We start from the raw sequence: 19,368 nt of genomic DNA on the forward strand, positions 1-19,368 counted from the left end.
CCAGCGAGAATTCAGGAACTCTGGAAGATGAATGGCATGGAGCGAGAGGCCTCATAGGCGGGTTTGCCCCCATTCACTTCCCGACCCCTACCCTCATCCCTTCGGCATTGCTCCCGGCAGAATTTCTGTATTTTTTGTCTGAGCAGCAGTAACTGATCCCAGCTCACACGTGTTTTGTAATCTTCTCCGTTGTCGCCAAGTTGTGTTGCATCCCACGCGGCAGCATCGCTTGGCCACGTCCCCCCCTCTTTGCCGGCCCGAAACTCTAAATAAATGAAGTAAGCCCTGATATGATGGGTTCCAGACTGTTCACTGGCCACCCCGTATAAGCTTACGGATCCCGGTTTACTGTGTAGGGGTCCAATGGAACCTCCGTTGCCACGCCGGTGGCTGGGCGCCCCGACTTGTCTGCCAATACCTGCCGTAAAGAGGGAGAACCCGAAACCGTCACTTGCATTTTTCCCAGCTTGGACTGCATGAGGCTAGAAGACTGCGATATTCTCGTACACGGCGATGCCGTTGGTCGATGGCGAAATCGCAGGGGATGGGCGCCAAAACTTTCTGGTTCCGTCTCCTGGCTCCGCTGCTTTTTTTTTTCTCAGACTGAGTGGCACGTAGAGTGTTATCTGCTTGGCTGTTTTCTTCTCAAACTGAGTGGCGGGTAGATTGCTATCTCCTTGATCGGCTTCTTTCCTCTTTTGGATTCAAGAAAAAGCCCTATACGCTTTCGTAAACATTTTCCCGGCAAGTATAGCATGAGCGCAGAGTGTTTGATTTACTGTCTAAGAAGTTGTCGCATCCACTATCACAGAGACCATCACCTTGTCAACCAACTCTGACTCCTCAGTGTAAGCAATCCAATTACAGAAGCCCAACAGACAAATGTGAAGTTGGCAACTGTAGAGAAACAACAGTACTGCAGTTTCTTCCTCAATCTCGAGTACGAATCCTCGGTTCTTAGTAACCGGGTCTCGTCCGACTCTTTGACGTCTCCTTCGACGGCTATGTTACTGTCGCTCTCATGAAGAGCATCCGCCAATAACAGAGTACTGAACCAAGTGGCAAACACGACGAGACAACCCAGATTCATAAATGTAACCCACGGAGAGAAGTAAAAGCCCCGTAGCCACGAGATCACGATACTCAGGTATGAAAAGTTGGCAAACCCCGCGCAGAAAATCATCAGCATGGGATGATAGTCCGGCGTTCGGGCATTCACCTTTCTCCTGCCACCTTGTTTCTCCAGGTCTCCGGGCAGCAGTAGCTCAGGCTCGCTCGAACACGGCCGAGCAAAGCATCGAGCGAAGAACCTCACCGCATCGCGAAAGGCTAGACGAACAAGCCCGAGCATCCAATAGGTATGGTTGCTCCTCTCCCAGCGAACGTACATGAGGAAAGCCTTCAGAAACGTCTCGGGCGCGACCGTGTAGCCAACAGCGTTGCTCTGATACTTGAGACGCCAGCCATCGCGCAGGAGTCCCATCGTGAGCTGGACGTCCTCGCCGTGCCTCATCGGACGCCCGAGGAATCTCGTGTCCACAAGGGCCTTGGTGTGCGGCAGGATGGCCTCTCTGCGGAACGCGGAGATGGCGCCTGGGAGAATGGTGACGAACCCGTGTTTTGACTGCGCCGCTCGCGGGATGTTGCCATTTTGTTCAAAGAGGCAGTCAAGGATGCGAGGGATGAAGCTGTCCCACCCTTGAGATTGGATGTTGAAGACGGAAAGGTGCCCGGCGACGCCTCCGACGTCGCGGTCTAGGACGAAGGGACTGACCAAGTTCCGGAGAGTATGCTTGTCGAGAATAGTGTCGGAATCCAGGGTCACGAGTATCTCGTTGTTGGCCACTTCAAATGCCGTGACCATAGCCTGGCGTTTTCCACGGTTGATTTCGTGTCGGATTGTTGTATATTGAGTCGAAGACTTTCGTGGAAGTGCGTGTTGTATGTGAGACCAGGTATCATCCGACGAGCCGTCATCCACAACGATGATGTGGACTTTGTCTCTGGGATAATCTGAGGACAACACGGAGGATATTGAGTTCCTCACGAACTCAGACTCGTTGTACGCCGGAATAACGACGTTGATAGATGGCAATCGGCCATTGTCCTTGAGCCCCTGGATGGGTTCATACTCAGCCCAGCGCGCAACGACGACTAAGAAGTTGCACAGGAGGATGCAAGAACTGAGTTGTAGGAAAATTTCGTAGAAGCTTAGTTGAGGCTTTGACTTTACTGCAATATACTGGAAAGTCACAAACGTAAGAATCGTGCCCAAGGCAACCAGGCGGCCAATAGTCGCCCGAAAACAAGAAGCCGTCATCTTCGTTCGGTGAATTACTTTGCGAAGCGCAGAATACAACCTCAACCTCGCAATATTTGATCTAACAGCGGCTTTCAAAGTCTTGATAATTCGTGTCTTTACACTGCGGAAAATGTCGTCCCCTTTAGGAAGTCTTCCGAAGCGGGGACACCGTGAATCTGGACCCCTCTGATATCCCCCTCAGTATTGATTGCCACTCTTGATCGACATATAGTGGAAACATGACCCGGCATGCAGGTGATCAAGGATACCGTCACGATCTGGATGGACCCTTAGATGCGACAACATGAATCGTTAAAGCACTTCACCGCCATCTGCTTTTGCCGCTGTTGACAGCGGTGTGGCCGGGATGCTGCTTGGTACGACGTTGAGGTGATCCAGAACATTCTTCTTGAAACGGCGGCAGTGAGCTCCTCTATCACGCGAGACAAAAGTTTAATCTGAAAGGAGGAAGTGACCTAGACTTGGTTGGTAGCTTTTCGTTCTATACCTTATGTAGTCGTGGCCAGCACGAAAGTCTTGACTTGATCGAGACAAGCAGCTTCTTCTCTACAGCCCAAACAGTCCGTAGACAAACCCTTTACACAACATGACCCAAACCTTATCAACAAGTCTAATGGCATGTCTGCTCCTTCTTTCAGTTGGAGTGGACAGCCACACGCTTATGCAGAACCCCATTCCCTTCCCAAGTCAACTCCGAGACAACGGCCCAGTAGCCAACGATGGCTCAGACTGGCCATGTAAGGGCGAAGTGGATTACGATTGGTCCGGCGTAGCCAACATCTGGGAAAGGGGTTCAAAGCAATACTTGCAGTAAGTTGACCACTGGATAGACTAGCACTGAAGTAAACGTATTGACGACTTGCATAGGGCCATGGGAGGCGCTTCCCACGGCGGCGGCTCGTGCCAAATCTCGGTGACACGGGACCTTAAGCCCACAAGGAAGAGCCAATGGAGAGTTATCCACTCCATAGAGGGCGGATGTCCGATCCGTAACCTCACCGAGGTCAACTACGGAGATTCTCCCACAGTTGTCCTGCCCAGTCTCTACAACTTCACCGTCCCGGACTGGCTGCCCGTAGGACCGGCCGTCATGGCGTGGACGTGGTACGGTCGCTGGAGCGTTCCCGAAATGTTTATGAACTGCGCTCCCATAGTGGTTCTGGGACAAGAGACGAACGCAGACGTTACCGAACAGGAGCGGGCGGCAAAGTTTGACCAGGCGCCCCTCGTGTTCGAGGCGAACAATGGCAACGGCTGCTGGACACAGAACAAGGGCAGCTGTGTGAAGTTTCCCAATCCTGGCGAGTCTCTCGTGGTTAACGAGGAGTGTCCTCTGTACGAGGAGACGATGTTTACGGGAAAGTGCGGGCCTGAGAGGAGTCTGGGTAACCTTTGGAGCTGGCCTTCACAATGGGCCATCTTCAGCGGCGGTGCCGTTGCTGTTTTTCTTGTTCTCGGGGTCATGCGCGTTGCCAGGACTTGGCGCGGAAGGCAGAAATACGGGCATCGTAAGCTTGTAACTGACGATGCCTAACTTTCGCAATGGAAGCTTTGAGCCGTCTGAGGTCGTTTGCCGATGAGAATGTGTAGAGTTCATGAGCATTGAGGTTAATGTTGGGAAAATTCCAGAAACAATATGATCGCGACATCAAGCCCGAAAACGTCTCTATCCGCTCTTGTGTGAGTATGAATTTCTCGCTGACAGATACGATAATTACGTAAGTCGAGCCTTTCGACACAAGTGATGCGTGAACTTTCCCTCAATGTGTAAGGCCATATGCAATTGAGTTTAGAGAACGCGAGCCTTGCACCCAAAGGGTAGCTGTTTCCAGGATGATTAATTCATCGTGTACGCCGAGTGACTAACCCCAAAACTTTCTTATAAGAGTGTATGGCATGGGACCAGGGGTGATTGTGTCCATGTGTGATGCCTGGTAGGGTTGAAAGGGTCAACGGCGTTGAGCCGTCCCGTCGTGTTCTTCACCTTGAAAACAACAATTACCAGCAAGAATCCAGGGGCGAGAAACTTATGGGAGATTCTGAATACGCTTCAGTGAATCAAATTAAGCTTTCACCCGTGATGGAGGCACACAGGGTCCGGCCCTTGGGCCGCGGGCACTACGGTCACACACGCCGGCCAAAACACCCCACTTCCGGAGCAATCGGCCGACCGACAAGACACCCCCGGGCCGAGGTGGGGTTCAAACTTCGCAACCACCTCCCCCCCTCGGGGCCGGCGCATGTGCTGACGTGAGTTCGGACGACTGCCAACTGTGTCCCTTACCGTCTCCTCTCCCCACCTCACCCCTGCTTCCCATTCATCTTCCCAGTAAGCATGTACTCAATTGCGTGATGAGTGCGTGCTTGACCTTAACTGAGCTCCGCGTAATCCAACGCGTATACTTGTAGGAGTCACACCGAACGTCGCAACGTTGACGGCTTCTTTTGGCGAGCCGGATTGTAAATCACGAGCGGCATCCGGATGCAATTGTGATGGTGTACGTTATGACCACGTATGTTCATTCCAAACGAAGCAAGCCTGCCTCGTTGTCGAGACTGTATAACACCCGCTATCAACCACAAGCTTCAGATCCAACTACAACCCATACCATCAACGCTCAACTCTGACTTACAGCGACCCCATCATCACAAAGATAATCCAGACCAAGCTTCAAGAAAATCAAAACACCAAAAACAGCCGCAATGTCCTTCCCACCGCCCCTAATCCCCAAATCCCTCCCCCCAAACGCAAAAATAGCCCTCATCTCCCCCTCCTTCCGCGTAAACACCCTCGTCCCAACCGCCCTCGCCCGCGCCCAAACCCTCCTCTCCTCCCTAGGCTACGCCGTCACGACAATCTTCCAACCCGACAGCGAAGACCTCGACCCCGTCCTCACCGCCGGCGAACCCATTCCCGCCGGGATCCGCAACCGCCTCGCCGAGCTTCGCGCCGCCTTCGCCGATCCCACGGTCGACATGGTCCTCTGCACCGTTGGCGGTTCAACAGCAACGGAACTCATCCCCTACCTCGTGGCAGACGTCGAAATCCAACGCTTGATCAAAGAGAACCCCAAAATATTTGTCGGGTATTCAGACATCACCGTCCTCCACTGGTCCCTTCGCGCCCTCACCGGTCTCCGCACCTTCTACGGCCCCTGCGCCGTCTCGGAACTCGGCGAGGCCGTTACCTCTACGCCTGCCTCCGTCTCCTCGTTCGACTTCTCTCAAGAATACACGGAGAGCAACAAGACAGAGGACGACGGCTACCTCCAAGACTTCCACCTCGCCCACCTCCTCCAGACCCTCAGCACCCCAACCACAACCACAACCACAACCCCCATCCCAATCCCCCGCTCAACCTACTACGCCCCCATCACATGCCCCTACTTCCTCTCCCCCTCAACCCGAACCTCAACCACCCCCGGCCTCCTCCTCCCCTCGGACCTGGCGAGGCAGGCCCACACAAGGCCGCCTCTTCGGCGGCTGCCTAACAGTCGTAGCCCGCATCCAGGGCATCGCTCACATATCCCCGTCCTGGAAGGACAAAATCATGTTCCTCGAGTCCGCGACGGCAGAGGCCGACATGACGAAAGGCAACCCTCTCGCCCGGATCCGCTCGGCGTTCGCGGACCTGGCGGCGCGCGGCGTCTTTGACGAGATTGCCGGCCTCGTCGTCGGTCGAGCCTACGGGTACAACACGGAGCGGGAGAGGGCCGAGTACGCGGCCGTGATTCAGGGCCTCTTGTGTAAGGGCCGGCTAGGGGCGAGCACCAGTTTCCCAATCTTGATGAATGTCGACTTTGGACACACCGCGCCCATCGTGACGCTGCCGATGGACGCGCTGGCGGTGCTAGATTCGGAGAAGGACGAGTTTTCCATCGCAGAGGCTGTTGTGGTCTAGAACGGGCAGCCACTCGAGAGGAGGATGGGCGGGAAGGGGGGCACAGAGAAAACGTTTCATGACATATAGACGGCTGGGTAAAACGAGCCTTTGGGTATTATTTGTATTACATGTTTAACGATAGCTCTCCTAAGCCATACTCGTGTTCAACCTCCCATTGTGTTCCATTCAGGTTCGTGTATGTCATGTAAGAGAGAAACCCCCTTGGTTTCCTTTCCCCAGCCAGCCAGTAGCGATTGAATACCTGTGAAAACCCTCGTAACCAGAAAAAGCACGTGAACCCTCGAGGAAATGACTCCGAACGCTTTGCTGATGCAATTTCTGGGGGGTTCCCCGGTGTGTATGAAAAATGAGGAAAATCTTGGTCGTGTATCGTTGTTGAAGAATAAAAGTGCTGTGTCGACGCGGCTCTGCTACATCGTGCCTAGTCCTTGGTTCGTGTAACTAGATCTTTTGGCACATCGGCACTGCTTTGTGACGGTGAGGGTGCCTGCTGCGGCTCCTGAAGGTGTGCGTCTATAGAGTTGAAGTGGTTAACACCATGTGTCGATTTCTGGCCCTAGTAGAAACCGTCGTTGGTGTTGCTCCTACTACTGGGCGTTGACTGAGCAGAGCTACTAGCGTCACTAGGCGTAGGTGGCTCTACAACCTGGCTGCGGATAGTCATGATCCAGTCGTGTTGCAGGAGTTCGACGGCGGATGCGCGGTGCTTGGGGTCTCTGGTAAAGCATCTCTTCAAGAAGTCGAGACCCTGCGGACTAAGCTGATCGACCGACGGCAGCTGAGGAGGGTTGCCTTGGGCAATGTTGTACATGATGGCCCACTCATTGTCTAGGTTGGCCCAAGGACGACGGCCAGTGGCCATCTCAAGAATGACGCAACCCAGCGACCAGACGTCGACTGAGCCGGCTCTGCCAGGGTTCTCACCCTTGATCACCTCAGGCGACATGTACATGGGTGTACCCGTCATCGACTTGTTGGGCTTGGAAGAGGAGAGGTCTTGGACAAGCGTCTTGCCTTGCCTAGCAATGACCTTGGCAGCTCCAAAGTCAACGTACTTGATGATACCATTGTGATCGAGGAGAATGTCTGCAAGTTGTTAGAACAGTTGTTAGACCAATATTGGGTAGATAAAACTCACTTTCAGGCTTGATATCGCGATGGGCAATGCCACTCTCGTGAAGGTAAGCGAGACCCTCAAGCAGCTGCAATGCGTAAACCATGATAACTTGCTCGTCCTCAATGCGGCCGTGCTCTAGCAAGTTCGCGAGAGAACCGCCCTGACAGAATTCCATAAAAATGTAGACCCTGTCGCGATGAACTTCGATACCGTAGTACGAGACGACGTTGGGATGGTCGAGCACTTCCAAGACACCCATTTCGTCCTTGATCTGCTCGGCGATGGTGGGGATGAGCTTTGGATCCTGCAAACGAATCTCCTTAACAGCCATCAAGTGACCCGAGTCCAGGTTCATAGCGGCATAAACGTTGCCAAAGGTACCGCCGCCGACGAAATGACCCTGTTGCCAGCGCATTGTAATGTTGGTAGCCGAGGACGAGAGGTAGGCTAGCGATCGGTCGACCTCGTTGTTTCCCTCTAGTACGCGACCGAGAGCCTGCCTCTCTGCCTCCTTGGCCCTCCTGATATCGTCGACCTTGTCAATCTCCTCCAATCGCTGCTCCGTGATGTACTTGGAAGCCTCATGGTCGTCGAGCATGCGATTTTTATCCAAGCGCTTGAACTGTCCAACCAAGGCCTCGATACGCTCCTTCTCTGCTTGGGCGGCCAGGTTCGATCTCGCTCCCATGATATCAAAGTGTGAAATGAGAAGCGCCATGCAGCCAGCAACCTTTGCCCGTAGCCTGGCGTACTCTTCTTCGCCTAAAGCCAAGATGTGTCTGCCTCTGGTCATCCCCATGGCAAACTCCAGAGCCAAGACCGCCCATCGGAACGTCTTTCGATCTGACGCGATGCAGTCGTCACAGATGAAGCTTACCCAATCCAAAGCAAGTTTCGTCAGCTTGAGGTTATTCATTTGCTTTCGATTGCTGTCCATGACAAGGAGAGAGCGTTGACCGAATTCTGTCGCGAAGACAAAGCAAGTTTGAATGAGCTCTTGAACTTCTCTGCCTTCGGTCTGCTTCCGAATGATTTCCACACTGTCCATGAAATTGTTGGACAACTTGTAGGCAACACGTCTCGTCTCCATCAGACGTGTATTGACCTTGTGCAAATTCGATCTCTGCTCCACAACCAGGTCGACGTGCATATCGACGGCATCGATGAAGGCTTTCCTAGCATTGACGAGTCGTGCTTGAGCAGCGGCTGCGACTAGTCTCATGTGGCCCTTTTTCAGATCGATGTTTCGTTCCCGAACTGAAAGCTGCACAATGTCGCCGAACCAGTGCGGGCTGCTCTCAGGCCGAAGGATCAACAGATACGGATCACTTGGGTCTTCCGCAAACTGTTCCGGCGAGCTCAGACCCAAGATGGAATGAATGGCGTCGTGTCTATCCATCAACGATGGCGAGGCTATGATGAATATGCCCTCCTGCTCGTAGAGATCTGTGAAAATCTGGAAGTGGCCGGATGCAATTAACCTGTCGTAAAACTCTTGCAACTTTTCTGGCGTGAAGGATATGCTGAAGTCGGATGCGTTTTCGTAGTTTTCGCTCAGCATGCGAGAGAAACGCTGCAGCATTCGTTGTCTTACTCGGACCGAATCTAGGCACTGTTTGTATCTCTTGCTCATCTCGGCGGTACTCTCCTTGGGCTTGACTTGGAGCTCCTTTTCGAATGTGACACTCAAACGATTGATAGCTTTGAAGGTCAGGGAACTGAACTGCTCTGCAACCTCGACGTCACCACCAAGAAGGTGGCTACCAATTTCATTGGCAAAGTCCCATTCCGCAAATAGCAACTCGGCCTCCTTGAAGGTGTTTTTGTTGCCACTGAGCTTCCAATTGAGCATCTTGAAGTAGTACCTCAGAGCATCCAGCACGACTTGATCGAAAGACTCGTCAATGCAGGGCGGAAGCTCCCAGCCGGGTTCTGGTTGTGTCACAGCCAGGCACTCCAGCTTGATGCGGATAGCGAGTTTAAGAAGAAGCTGGAACTGGTTGATCATCTGGTCCTGCATCATTGGGTTTTGCTGCGCAGACTCTTTTACTTTCTTAGCGTAAGCGAGGCGCATCTTGATGATTTCCTCAATCAACCGGGATGGGAAGCTGATCAGGGTAAGCAGCTCCTCGATGTATGGTGGAAGATGTCGCTTTTGGAAGGCGGCGAAATTTCGAATGAGCGTCTGTTTGGACTTGGTGATGACGGTTGAAATACCAGGCAACATGCCTTTGTGTGCATCTTTGTTCTTTTCATCGTCAAACTCCTCGTCATACAGCGACTTCAAGCCGTCCTCCTTCATCAATCGGTCGAGGAATGAGGATTCATCGCTGATGCCATTGCCTACAGGCGAACGTTGTCGTGTCCGAGTAAAATCTAGCTCTTCGTTTCCAACCCACTTTTTGAGAATGGCAAGCTCTGTGTTGATCATCTCATTGGTGTTGTACCAGGCAATGATGGATTCCGACGCCTCATGGAAGAGCGGGGAGTTTGCCGACTGGTGCTCAGCTGCCAGCGAGGTCCAAGAAGGGTACAGGCTCTCAGCCTTGTCGATCTTCTTGACCACGTCCTTGACCTGCTCGTATGGTGGCTTTCCAGCTTCGCTCTCGCCCTTGACGGAGAAGTTGATAATCTCGTCTAGTGTGCGGTCTAGGGTCGCGCGGGCCTCCTCGACCATTCGTCTCTGGACTGGAAGATGTCTTCCACATACTTTTGAGCGAATACCAAGCCACAGCTCTGCCTTTTGCCCGCTCTTCCCTACTGCTTGTTCGTTGGATCCAATCAACCGCTTTTTCTCTTGCTTGACGACGTCTCCGGTCAGGACAGCTTCCAGCATGCCGTGCCACTCTAGTCGTTCTCGGTTTGTCGGGTCTTTTAAATCTTCGTCTGTGGGTTGCAAATCGTCGTTACCGTAGAACATGATTGTCTCCTGGTCGTATCTGTCGTCAAAGGGTCCTTCTGATGAGGGTGTCTCCCCCTCGGAGTCGGAGTCGGCGCCTTGGCCAATGCCGTTGATGCCGTTTACGTATCCGCCATCGAACGGGTAGCCATCGTTGTGATCCTGCCTCAACCTTTGCACGTATGCCCTCTCTTGCTGACGAAACCTTTCGCTGGGACGAGGACGACCTCTTGATGAAGCTCGGACGGATTCGACGAAAGAAGGAGCAGGTTGCGGCCTGCGGTGGGCGGCTGGGGCATATGTGTTGGAAGGGGTCCTCGCGGGAGCGCTGGGTCGTTGAACTTTGCTCGCGCCATTGGTGTAGGATGCGTCGCCGTCGCTGGCGTTGCTTCGTAGACTGCGGGTTGTGCCATTGGCTACAGCGGCCTGGACGAGGTTGGACATGGAGCCAGCGATATGGCCTTCGGAATACCTGGCGAGAGAACCAAGTTCATCTTGACGTTCGAGTGCGTGAGGGTCGTCGGGTTGGTATTCGCCAGAGGAAGCAGAATTGTCCGAGTCGACGGGGATGGCAACTGGTCGCTGGGGCATGATCTTGTCTGAGCGCAAGTCGTCGTCTCCGTTGGAGAATCGAACAGCACGAGGGGAGGGTTCGGTGGACATTGTGGCTGGGGGGAACGAGGCAGTCGGGTTGTATATATCGGTTGGGAGGGGGGGGGGGGTGGTCCCTTGGTGGTGAGGCGATGGGTGTCCCGATACGGTGGTGGTCAGCCGTTCAGTTCACGCCTGCGTGCTGCGTGCTGCGTACGGCCTCGGTCTGCCGCTCAGCAGTGCAGCTGCTTGTGGATCCTCGTCCGAAAAAGAGGGACAGCAACATGCAATGGAGACTGAGGGAGGCGAACAGAAGACGGAAGGGCACTGCGAGTCGACCGTTTGGGAGCGAATGGAACGGAAATTAGGATGACATGAGGCAACCGTATCCGCGTCGGTTGGAAATGGGATGGGGCTAGACCGAATTGACGGGCAATCCGCGACGATGGAAGATGGGTTGACCTCGTTTTCCAGGGCTCAGGTTCGGTGCTCGGTGCTCGGTGTGGGTGGCAGTTTGGCAGCTTGGGGTAGTAGTCTGGGAGGAGCAAATGAGGGAAAAAAGGCGGCGAAGATGGGCCCCCGGCAGAGTGAGAGGAGACGAAAAAGATCACGATGCAGAGACAAGAAACAGAGCCAGAGCCAAAGCAACAAGCACCCGCAATGGGAAACGAGCACGACGTGAAATTTGATATGGAGCGGACGGAGCGAGGAAGGGACCAGCGGGCGAAGAGGGAACGCGACGACCGGACGGGACGGTGCTGGCGGGCGGTCATTGGCTGAGCCACAGCGGGCTAGTCGCTAGAGAGGCTAGAGCCTTAGTACGTACCTACCTACAACGCCAAGTGAGGTACCGTCGATACGTATTCCTAAGTACCTCCTCTTCCATCGAACCTTGAATTTGAAGTCGTACAGTAGACGTTTACCTACTCAACGAATAGAGTCAAGGACTTTACATCAGCAGCTGCCAGCACATGAAAATATCCCATGGGCATTCCGTAAGGTAGACTCTCGTCTCTACTTCTTGACTTCAAGCATCTGCGGATGGGTGCTAGACTGCTGGTCCTGACGTGAAGCAATTTCACTTCTGCTATGAATGCGACGCTGTATCCGCCTGGCAGGTTGCAATCTGCCGAAACAACCAGCCATGCGTCGACGGTCTATTCGTACGGATAGTGCTCCGTAGGGTATATAGACAGTAGGGTATATAGACAGTAGGGTACAAACAGTCCGTACAAACGCTGACTATGTATGATAGGGAGCTGCGATAGGGGGCTGCGAGAAACGGAAATGACCTGGGGCCTGGATCGCGTCGAGAAAATGTTCAAGTCTCGGAACTTCAAAACCACATACTGCGTACACTAGACCACGAGCAAGGGTCGCATCCCAGCAAAAGAGCTTTTGCGGGGGGTCCGCTTTGCCGAGGGTGCCAGATGCCACGGTGCTTTAGCCTCTTCTTTTTTTCTCCCCCCTTCCTCATAAAAAGACCGTCTTATAAGTGTGGACAGTGAGAGTGGGAGTTGAAGAAGTGAGACTTGGAGAGACATGAGGCGGCTCCCGATTTGTGGCTTCCCTCCCACCCCTGGTCCAACCATGCTTCCTCCTCCATCCAAGTGTGGCTACGGCCATCGAGCTGTGTGCCTGCGATCGAACCTCGCGCGAACCTCCCCTCCCTTCTCGACGCGACCCCACGCCCCGATGGCTTTTGGGCATGTGGCGAGTGACCCACGCAATTGCCCGCCACGCCACGGCTGCTCCTTGCAAGCTCGACGTGGCGCCGCCCTGTGGCTTTCTCCGTCTCATTCCCCAAAAACGCTTCCTCACGCTTTTTGCTGCTTCTTCTTTCCATTGCAGCCTGATCATGAGGCGAGGTGTTCACGCCATGTGTCGCTACCATCACTTGAATAAGCACAGGTTCCTGTAGCCTGGCGTGATTTGAGTCGAGACAGTCCGTGGTTGGTGGGCGCCCGAGGTTCCCACGTTTTTTCCTTCTTGCCTCAACCGACCTTCTGTGGAGAGCTTTGCTTTGAGGTACCTGCTACACTATTATAGTCTAAGTGGTACATATAGCTTGCAGCTCCATAACAGATGCTAATCTGAAGCTCGGCGACCCAGCGATTTGTACGGCGAATGCCGATCCCTTGTGTTCCGGAAGAGACATAGGCTTTTTGAGGTCCATGAAGAGAACCCGCTTTCTTGTCATCGAGATTGGCCATGGGCGATTGAAACACACCATATTGAGCTGCTGAGCCCTTTTCAAATCCCCCGCGCTTCACATGGGCAACTCCAGTCTCCAGAGGTACAATAGTGCCCGACTAGTTCCGTATCAGGCACCATTTTCCCTTCCAACTCGGGATACGACATAAGAAGTGCTGGGTGTGATTTAACTTTCTCAGCCGCACTCTGCTTTGATGTCTCAGAACCCAATGCTGCAGGGATACCGATGATGAAGAGTTGTGTCGTGGTTTCTCAGTTTTCCACGAGTCTGGAAACTAATGCCCAGGTCCCTCTGTTAACCCCAATTGCAACCTCCAGGGTAGCTAGTTCTCGTGCTCTGGATCCCGTCTTTGCCTTTACAAGTCGGGTTGCATTACAAGCCGATAAATGCTATTAGCGGAAGTTTAATCGACTTTCGCATATATACTATTGATTCAGCATGTTCAGCTTTCCGTTTCGTCAAGGCGGCAAACGACTGAGTCCAAAAGACCGGTCATTTGGCAGAGTAACAGGTTGAGCGAGCTAATTGTGGGCCTCAGTCTCCATCCCAATTCCTCAAATCACTACGCTGAACAGTACGGGTTACAGCTTCGAGCCAACATCCAAACACGGCCTACTCCCTATCCCTACTTCCCACGTCTTACAGTTTCTTACTGATCGATGATCCAGCCAGACCTTTGAAACGGTATTGGCCTGACTGGACTTGAAGAGAACGAGTATGTTGAGCACCTCGGCAGACCTTCCCCGCGAGTTGATTCTTCTAGTCATGTTCCAGGAAGCAGCGTCCATGTGACAGGACTGGCTTAAGATGAAGGGAATTGGTGAAGGGGTTTCTTGATCCAATAGAAAGGGGAATGAGCCCAGTGGTGTTTGTTCGGTATCGTATCGTAAAGCGAAACTCACTCTTTGAAGGCGAAATCTGTACGATAGCTAGAGAGGCATTCGACAGATACGGGATCATCAGTATGATACAATGCAACTATCACAGCTCTTCCACAAGGTAGCCATCACCGAGATACCAACAACGCCCAGCTGAGTTGTGCCAATGACTTGACGCTACTCTTCAAGATACACCTCTATCTGCGGATGGCAAGACAAGCTACACGAGTGACGGGACGACTGTGTGCGAGACGCAGATAAGAGACCGCGCGGCTATCTGCCCGTTGAACGAGCCGCAGAGGAAACTCACCCGACCGCCTCAACCAACATTCAGACTTTCAGAAGTGCGAGACCGCCGGTCGGCGGGTGCCATACCGAGCGCTCGGATCCTGGACCGAGACGATTCCGCCCAATTCACCAATCAAACACCAGGGAGCTCGGCCAGCTTCGGACCCGCCTCATCTTATCGCATCCGAATACCTTATCGGTACAAGGGAAAGCTCTCCGTCATACCTTGGGGCCTCCTCCCCTCCTCCTCCTCTTGAAACCTTGATCTTTCTGTTCATTCCTCAATCTTTTCACCAATATACCAGCTCAATTGGACTTTTGAAAATGACACGATCAAGATTGGTAGCAGCCGCCCGGACGGCAAGGCCCTTCTTGGCCTCTCCCGCTCGCCAGGGCCGGTCCCTCGCATCCGTCGCCGGACTGAGCTCCACGGCCCCGGCCCCGAGAACGGCGGGAGCATCACAACTACACAACAACCCCCGCCGCTTCTACAGCTCGGCGTCCCGCGCCAACTGGAAAGAGAAGCTCGCCGCCTTCTCCAAGCAGGACAAGACCCCCCTCTACGACTTCCACGTCGCCCACGGCGGCAAAATGGTCATCTTCGGCGGCCACCACATGCCCGTCCAGTACGCCGGCCAGTCCCTCGCCGAGTCCCACCACTTCACCCGCACCCACGCCTCCCTCTTTGACGTCTCCCACATGGTCCAGCACCGCTTCACCGGCCCCAAGGCCGCCGCCTTCCTCGAGACCGTCACCCCCTCCAGCGTCGCCGACATGGAGCTCAACACGAGCAAGCTCAGCACCTTCCTCCACCCGGGCACGGGCGGCATCGTCGACGACACAATGATCACCCGCCTCGGCGAGCACGAGTACGCCGTCGTCTCCAACGCCGGCACCCGCGAAAAGATCTTCGCCTACCTCACCGAGCACACCGCGGCGCTCCAGAACCCCGAGGGCACCGACTTCTGGTGGGAGGTCCTCGAGGGCTACGGCCTCGTCGCCCTCCAGGGCCCCCAGAGCGCCGAGATCCTCCAGGAGGTCCTCGACCCGGCCGACGGCCTGGACCTGAGCACCCTCTACTTTGGCAACACGGGCTTCGCCCGCCTCCGGTACCAGGACGGCCAGGGCCAGTGGCAGTCGACGCCCGAAAAGGCCATGATCAGCCGCGGAGGCTACACGGGCGAGGACGGCTTCGAAATCTCCTTCAAGTCCACCAACGGCGAGGCCGGCCCCATCGCCGAGACGCTTTTGAAGGTCGCCGGCCCGGAGAGGCTGCAGCTCGCGGGTCTCGGCCCGCGCGACAGCCTGCGCCTCGAGGCCGGCATGTGCCTGTACGGCCACGACATTGACGACACGACGACCCCCGTCGAAGGCAGCCTGTCGTGGATCATCCCCAAGGAGCGCCGCACAAAGGGCGGCTTCCACGGCGCCGAGGTGATTAACAAGCAGCTCGTGCCCAAGAGCAAGGGCGGCGCGGGCATCGAGAGGCGCCGCGTGGGCTTTGTGATCTCGGGCGCGCCGGCCCGCGAGGGCGCCGAGATCTTTACAAAGGACGGGGAGAAGGTCGGTGTCATCACCAGCGGCTCGCCCAGCCCGACGTTGGGCAAGAACATTGCCATGGGATACGTCAAGGAGGGTCTGCACAAGTCCGGCACCGAGCTGGACGTTGTGGTGAGAGGCAAGAAGAGGGGAGCCGTGGTGTCCAAGATGCCGTTGGTTCCAAGCAAATACTTCAAGGGACCGACTCCCGCGCCTGCGTAGGGTGGGATGTATCGATAGAAGTTTTTGAAAAAAGATATCCAGCACTTTTTAGCGTTCAACCTGGCTTTCATCTACCTGATCGGTGATTCTTCTTGCTTAAAGGCATGGCAAGATCAGAGCAACGGCAAGTTTTCAATGTTTTGGTTGGAAAGCATGTAGCCACTTCTTCATGGGAAGCCATCACGGAAGCGCAAAGCGATGACGACCCTCAAACGAGCGGCTGAATACTCTAGAAACTATGATCCTGAAATGCGGCAAATATGGAAGAGGTTGACAAGCAGCTTATGTTGACAGGATCGTGTTACGTTTGAATGTGAAGAGAAAAAGAGGAAGGCAAAGATTGAACGAGCGCAGAAAATCTTATTAGCGTTTTGGCGTGTGGGGCTAGAGCGTATGCGGATTAGCCCCGGATAGCAGGGACGAAGTGGGGCCCTTTTTTCGTGGGAAGAGAGTGGGATGAAGGCATTCGAGCCAAGCTGTGCTTCAACGACGTTTTTCTTTATGGCTACATCTGCCCCGACTGTTGCAAATCGAACCTCCATGGTAGTCTTCGAGGCGAGGGAAGGATCCAATGTTCACATTAGATGAGATTGCCAAGTTAGCTAGACACATGTGATCGTGCTCACTCGTCTTGTTGGTTTCTATAAGCCCCGGCCAACAGGGGCGACGAGCATCCAATGTCACAGAGCAGTACGGTACGTACATGCTTTCACATTGGCCGAATCCAACTTGAAAGATCAGATAAACTTCTTTCAAACTGTCATAACATTTGACTACACCTACCCAGGGATCCCATACGTTAGCGCAGTACTTTCCAACAGACTTTACTAAAACTAATAGCAGCCCTATACAATTATATTACTTATATTTATATATAAAATATATAAAAAATAAAGAATAAGAATTTCTTAATATTTAAAATATTTTATAAATAATAATATATATATATACGTAGTTAAAGTTAAAATTAATTATAAAATGTTAAAAAGGTAAATGTATTTCCTTTATTATTTGCTTTATTCTTTATATTACGTAAGCATATAATATATTATATTAATCTATATTTATTATAGATTAATATATATATTGCTTACGTAATCAATATTGCTTATATAAGCTATGGAATATGCTGGAAGGTATTGGAATACGCTGGAATTCACTCGAAGTAGTATTACGTACTACGATTACGTATACACTTACGTATATACTTATTAATTATATTATAATTAATAAGCAGTAGAATATTCTAGTAGGAGGTTTTTATGCCTATATATAGGCGTCTTTTTACCTACTTAGACCTTTCGTTAAGCAAGTAACTTCTTATATAGTAATTTAACTATATTACTCTCTTTACTACCTAAACCTCTTTTATATACGCTTATTACCCCTATATTCATATATTCTTGCTTCTATATGAATATTTACTTATTATATTCTTTTATAAGAATATTCCTAATTACCTCTTTAAAGCTATCGTGCTAGATAAAATAATAAGTTAAAAAATAATAAAAATAGATAGAAACTTTAGTATTAAGTTTAAAAGTACTATTTTTAAATTAGTTATAGGATTTACTAGAATTTATACTTACTTAGTAAACCCCCTGTTAATTCACCGCGCTAATATATGGGATCCCTGGGGAGGTGTACTGTCCTTCTCGCTTTACATAACATTGCCGGAGAAACCGGTCATCTAGAGACCAAGAGTATTTGAACCATAGGGTGTGCCTACACGCAAATGCTCCGGCAAAAGCCAATGATGATAAGACATACGAGAACCTTCATATTATATAGTTTACAACCATAAGTAAACACTCATAGAGAGAACTGGCGATACAAAACAAAATCTGCCCCGCCTTGTACACATGCCACTTTTTTTTGCCTGCATTATGAACTCCCAAACTCCGACCAAGGTGCAAAATGCAGCCTAACCGGGACAAAGTCTGCCATGTGGTATTACAAGCTTTCAATAACACGCCCGTAATGCTTTCATGGCCCAAGTCGCTGAGTCGTGCCAACAAGCGCAATCGGTGCGCTGCCGCCACCAGCATGGGTGTTGGTGGGCAGAACGCCAAATCGCCCGTACGTCTTCTGGTCGACGCTCACGTAGTGCGGCAGCCGCCCGAGGAGGTTCAGCTTCGACTCGATCCATCGCAGGGCCTTTTCGGGCGGGCTGAGGAACTTAAGATAGCCGAGGCCGACTGAAATAGTAACCCTGAGTTAGTCATATATCCTCCTAGCAGGACATGGGAAGGAAGGGACAGGTCTCTTACAGAGATATCCAACCAAGACGCCGCAGAGGTGACCGAGCAAGCTGGTACCAGGAACGAGCGCCGTAACCACCAGGATGAGGATCAGGGGGGTTGTCCACGTCGGAATCGAGTACGTCGCAATAGTCAGGTGAGGGTTCGTCTTGTAGGTTCGGATCGCCTCGATGCCCAGGAGCAAAAAGACCCAGACGCTGCATTGTGGTTATTCTCGTTAGATTTCATCCCTCTTCCGCTCGCGGGCCTCACTTGTATAGTTTCTTACCTAGCTCCCATAACTTCGGTGTTGCCCTTGAAGAGGAACCGTTCGATCAAGGTGTAGAGAATAGCCGGGATCGTGCTCAGAGCTGCAGAAAATTAGTCGCCCACACCTTGTAGAGAAGACCAGGATATATCTTACGGCCGATGAAGAGGGCAATCGAGGTCAAGGTGCCGAATTCCGCCTCGAACCGCTCCATCAACGGCGCGAGAGCCGCCAGATTCATGACCGTATGAATGAGATTGACATGAACGAAGGGGAACGTATTCATTCGGTATGCTGCCGCCAAAATACAGTCAGTATAAAGCGCGCCTGTGGAGAGCAGCCTGGCAGGCAAAGGAAGCTTACAAGAGGTAAAGGACAGCTGGTCAGGAATCAGGGCGCCCCAATGCCTGACATCCCACGAATGTTGAAGGCCTGCGAACCATGCTGCGATAATGACCAGGAGAACGATGCGCGTAAAGAGCGGTAAACGGAATACGTAAGAGCGAGCCCGAAGGGTGCTGAAGGATGTTATGTTGGAAGCCATCGCGCCCGCCGCCTCCGGGATTCACGGGATCCAGAGGGGTCGAGGGTCGTGGGTCGGGTGGAAAGAATTAGCGGTCGAGCAAGCACCAATCGCCGCGTTCAAAGTCGAAAGTCGTTCTAGCGATTGGTACAGTCGACAGCACAAGGCATGAGAATTGGCTGGAGTTGGCACAACGAAGATTGTATGTTTTGCGGCAGTTGGGAAATTGTAGACAACCTGTCGCATGCTCCCGGTCCACTCGGACCTCTTCGGACGATCCCAAAAATGTTAGATAAGACCCCTGTTGTACGACACATCCACCTCTTATCATCACGTGCCTGCAACAGCGTCACAGTGAGTT

General features: G+C 52.7%; 5 protein-coding genes and 1 further gene across 5 annotated transcripts; 3 read left to right on the forward strand and 3 right to left on the reverse strand.

The window, feature by feature from the left end:
- Positions 1–1,265: 1,265 nt before the first annotated feature.
- HER10_EVM0007516 (uncharacterized protein) lies at positions 1,266–1,864 on the reverse strand (the record flags this gene model as incomplete). Its single annotated transcript, XM_035477070.1, has 2 exons — positions 1,266–1,329; positions 1,389–1,864. The coding sequence occupies 2 exons, from the start codon at positions 1,862–1,864 to the stop codon at positions 1,266–1,268; spliced, it is 540 nt and encodes a 179-aa protein (XP_035330793.1).
- A 1,072-nt stretch (positions 1,865–2,936) lies between these two features.
- On the forward strand, positions 2,937–3,857 carry HER10_EVM0000613 (endoglucanase; the record flags this gene model as incomplete). The annotated part of the gene is made up of 2 exons (XM_035470387.1): positions 2,937–3,133; positions 3,191–3,857. 2 exons carry the CDS (start codon positions 2,937–2,939, stop codon positions 3,855–3,857), a joined length of 864 nt encoding a protein of 287 aa, XP_035330366.1.
- Positions 3,858–4,958: 1,101 nt separating this feature from the next.
- On the forward strand, positions 4,959–6,224 carry HER10_EVM0001026.
- A 99-nt stretch (positions 6,225–6,323) lies between these two features.
- Positions 6,324–11,511, reverse strand: HER10_EVM0011202 (uncharacterized protein). The gene is made up of 2 exons (XM_035480639.1): positions 7,366–11,511; positions 6,324–7,313 (listed from the first exon to the last, which is right to left on the reverse strand). Exons 1-2 carry the CDS (start codon positions 10,904–10,906, stop codon positions 6,784–6,786), a joined length of 4,071 nt encoding a protein of 1,356 aa, XP_035330985.1. The 5' UTR covers positions 10,907–11,511; the 3' UTR covers positions 6,324–6,783.
- Positions 11,512–14,453: 2,942 nt separating this feature from the next.
- HER10_EVM0011261 (glycine cleavage system T protein) lies at positions 14,454–16,491 on the forward strand. The gene has a single exon (XM_035480697.1). It carries the CDS (start codon positions 14,540–14,542, stop codon positions 15,974–15,976), a length of 1,437 nt encoding a protein of 478 aa, XP_035330988.1. The 5' UTR covers positions 14,454–14,539; the 3' UTR covers positions 15,977–16,491.
- Positions 16,492–17,588: 1,097 nt separating this feature from the next.
- On the reverse strand, positions 17,589–19,252 carry HER10_EVM0008684 (rhomboid family protein). Its single transcript, XM_035478197.1, has 5 exons — positions 18,848–19,252; positions 18,641–18,778; positions 18,506–18,587; positions 18,247–18,434; positions 17,589–18,174 (listed from the first exon to the last, which is right to left on the reverse strand). Exons 1-5 carry the CDS (start codon positions 19,026–19,028, stop codon positions 17,963–17,965), a joined length of 801 nt encoding a protein of 266 aa, XP_035330859.1. The 5' UTR covers positions 19,029–19,252; the 3' UTR covers positions 17,589–17,962.
- Between the last annotated feature and the right edge of the window lie 116 nt (positions 19,253–19,368).

Source organism: Colletotrichum scovillei (genome assembly GCF_011075155.1).
Source record: "Colletotrichum scovillei strain TJNH1 chromosome Unknown Contig00008, whole genome shotgun sequence".
Lineage (NCBI taxonomy): Eukaryota > Fungi > Ascomycota > Sordariomycetes > Glomerellales > Glomerellaceae > Colletotrichum > Colletotrichum scovillei.